The sequence below is a fragment of the Pygoscelis adeliae genome, unplaced genomic scaffold (genome assembly GCF_000699105.1).
Source record: "Pygoscelis adeliae isolate BGI_AS28 unplaced genomic scaffold, ASM69910v1 C10163615, whole genome shotgun sequence".
Lineage (NCBI taxonomy): Eukaryota > Metazoa > Chordata > Aves > Sphenisciformes > Spheniscidae > Pygoscelis > Pygoscelis adeliae.
In genome coordinates this window covers 1-454 of record NW_008820963.1, presented here as the reverse complement: position 1 = coordinate 454, position 454 = coordinate 1, and the positions used below count along the sequence as shown (strand labels likewise).

At 65.6% G+C, this 454-nt stretch overlaps 1 protein-coding gene across 1 annotated transcript; it reads right to left on the bottom strand.

Moving 5' to 3' along the window:
• Window positions 1-5: 5 nt before the first annotated feature.
• Window positions 6-446, bottom strand: CDC42EP4 (CDC42 effector protein (Rho GTPase binding) 4; the record flags this gene model as incomplete). Its single annotated transcript, XM_009322847.1, has 1 exon — window positions 6-446. A coding segment is annotated over one exon (441 nt), but the record flags the coding sequence as incomplete, so codon positions are not given.
• Between the last annotated feature and the right edge of the window lie 8 nt (window positions 447-454).

The window sequence follows — 454 nt, the reverse complement described above, 5'->3', positions numbered from 1 at the left end:
TCTTCGTCCTGCTCCCACTGCTCCTTATCCATGATGCTCAGGACATCCCCGAGCATGGAGGGCCCCAGGTCAATGTGGAAGGACATAATGGACTCGGCGTGCTTCATGCCCGCCCCGCTCTTGGCCACCACAACGGGCAGCTCCGTGATGTCCCCGAAGTCGCGCTCGTCCAAGCCGGGGCTCAGCGGCCCAGCGGTCGCCCCGTTTGGGCGCTGCTGCTCTTCGGGGCTCACCTCCTCAGGCAGCTTCTTGACGGGGCTGGAGGAGAGGCTCTTGGGCAGCTGCCCTGCGCTCCTGTCCACCTCCTTCTCGTTGAGCTGGGGCAGGGAGACGGCATTCTTCACGAAAAGGGCCGAGTCCCGCAGCGAACCCAGCATGTCCCGCCGGTCACCTCGCGTCACCGACTGCGAGCGCTTGCTGCTGCGGAAGCGGCGGGAGAGCAGACTGGGTTTGG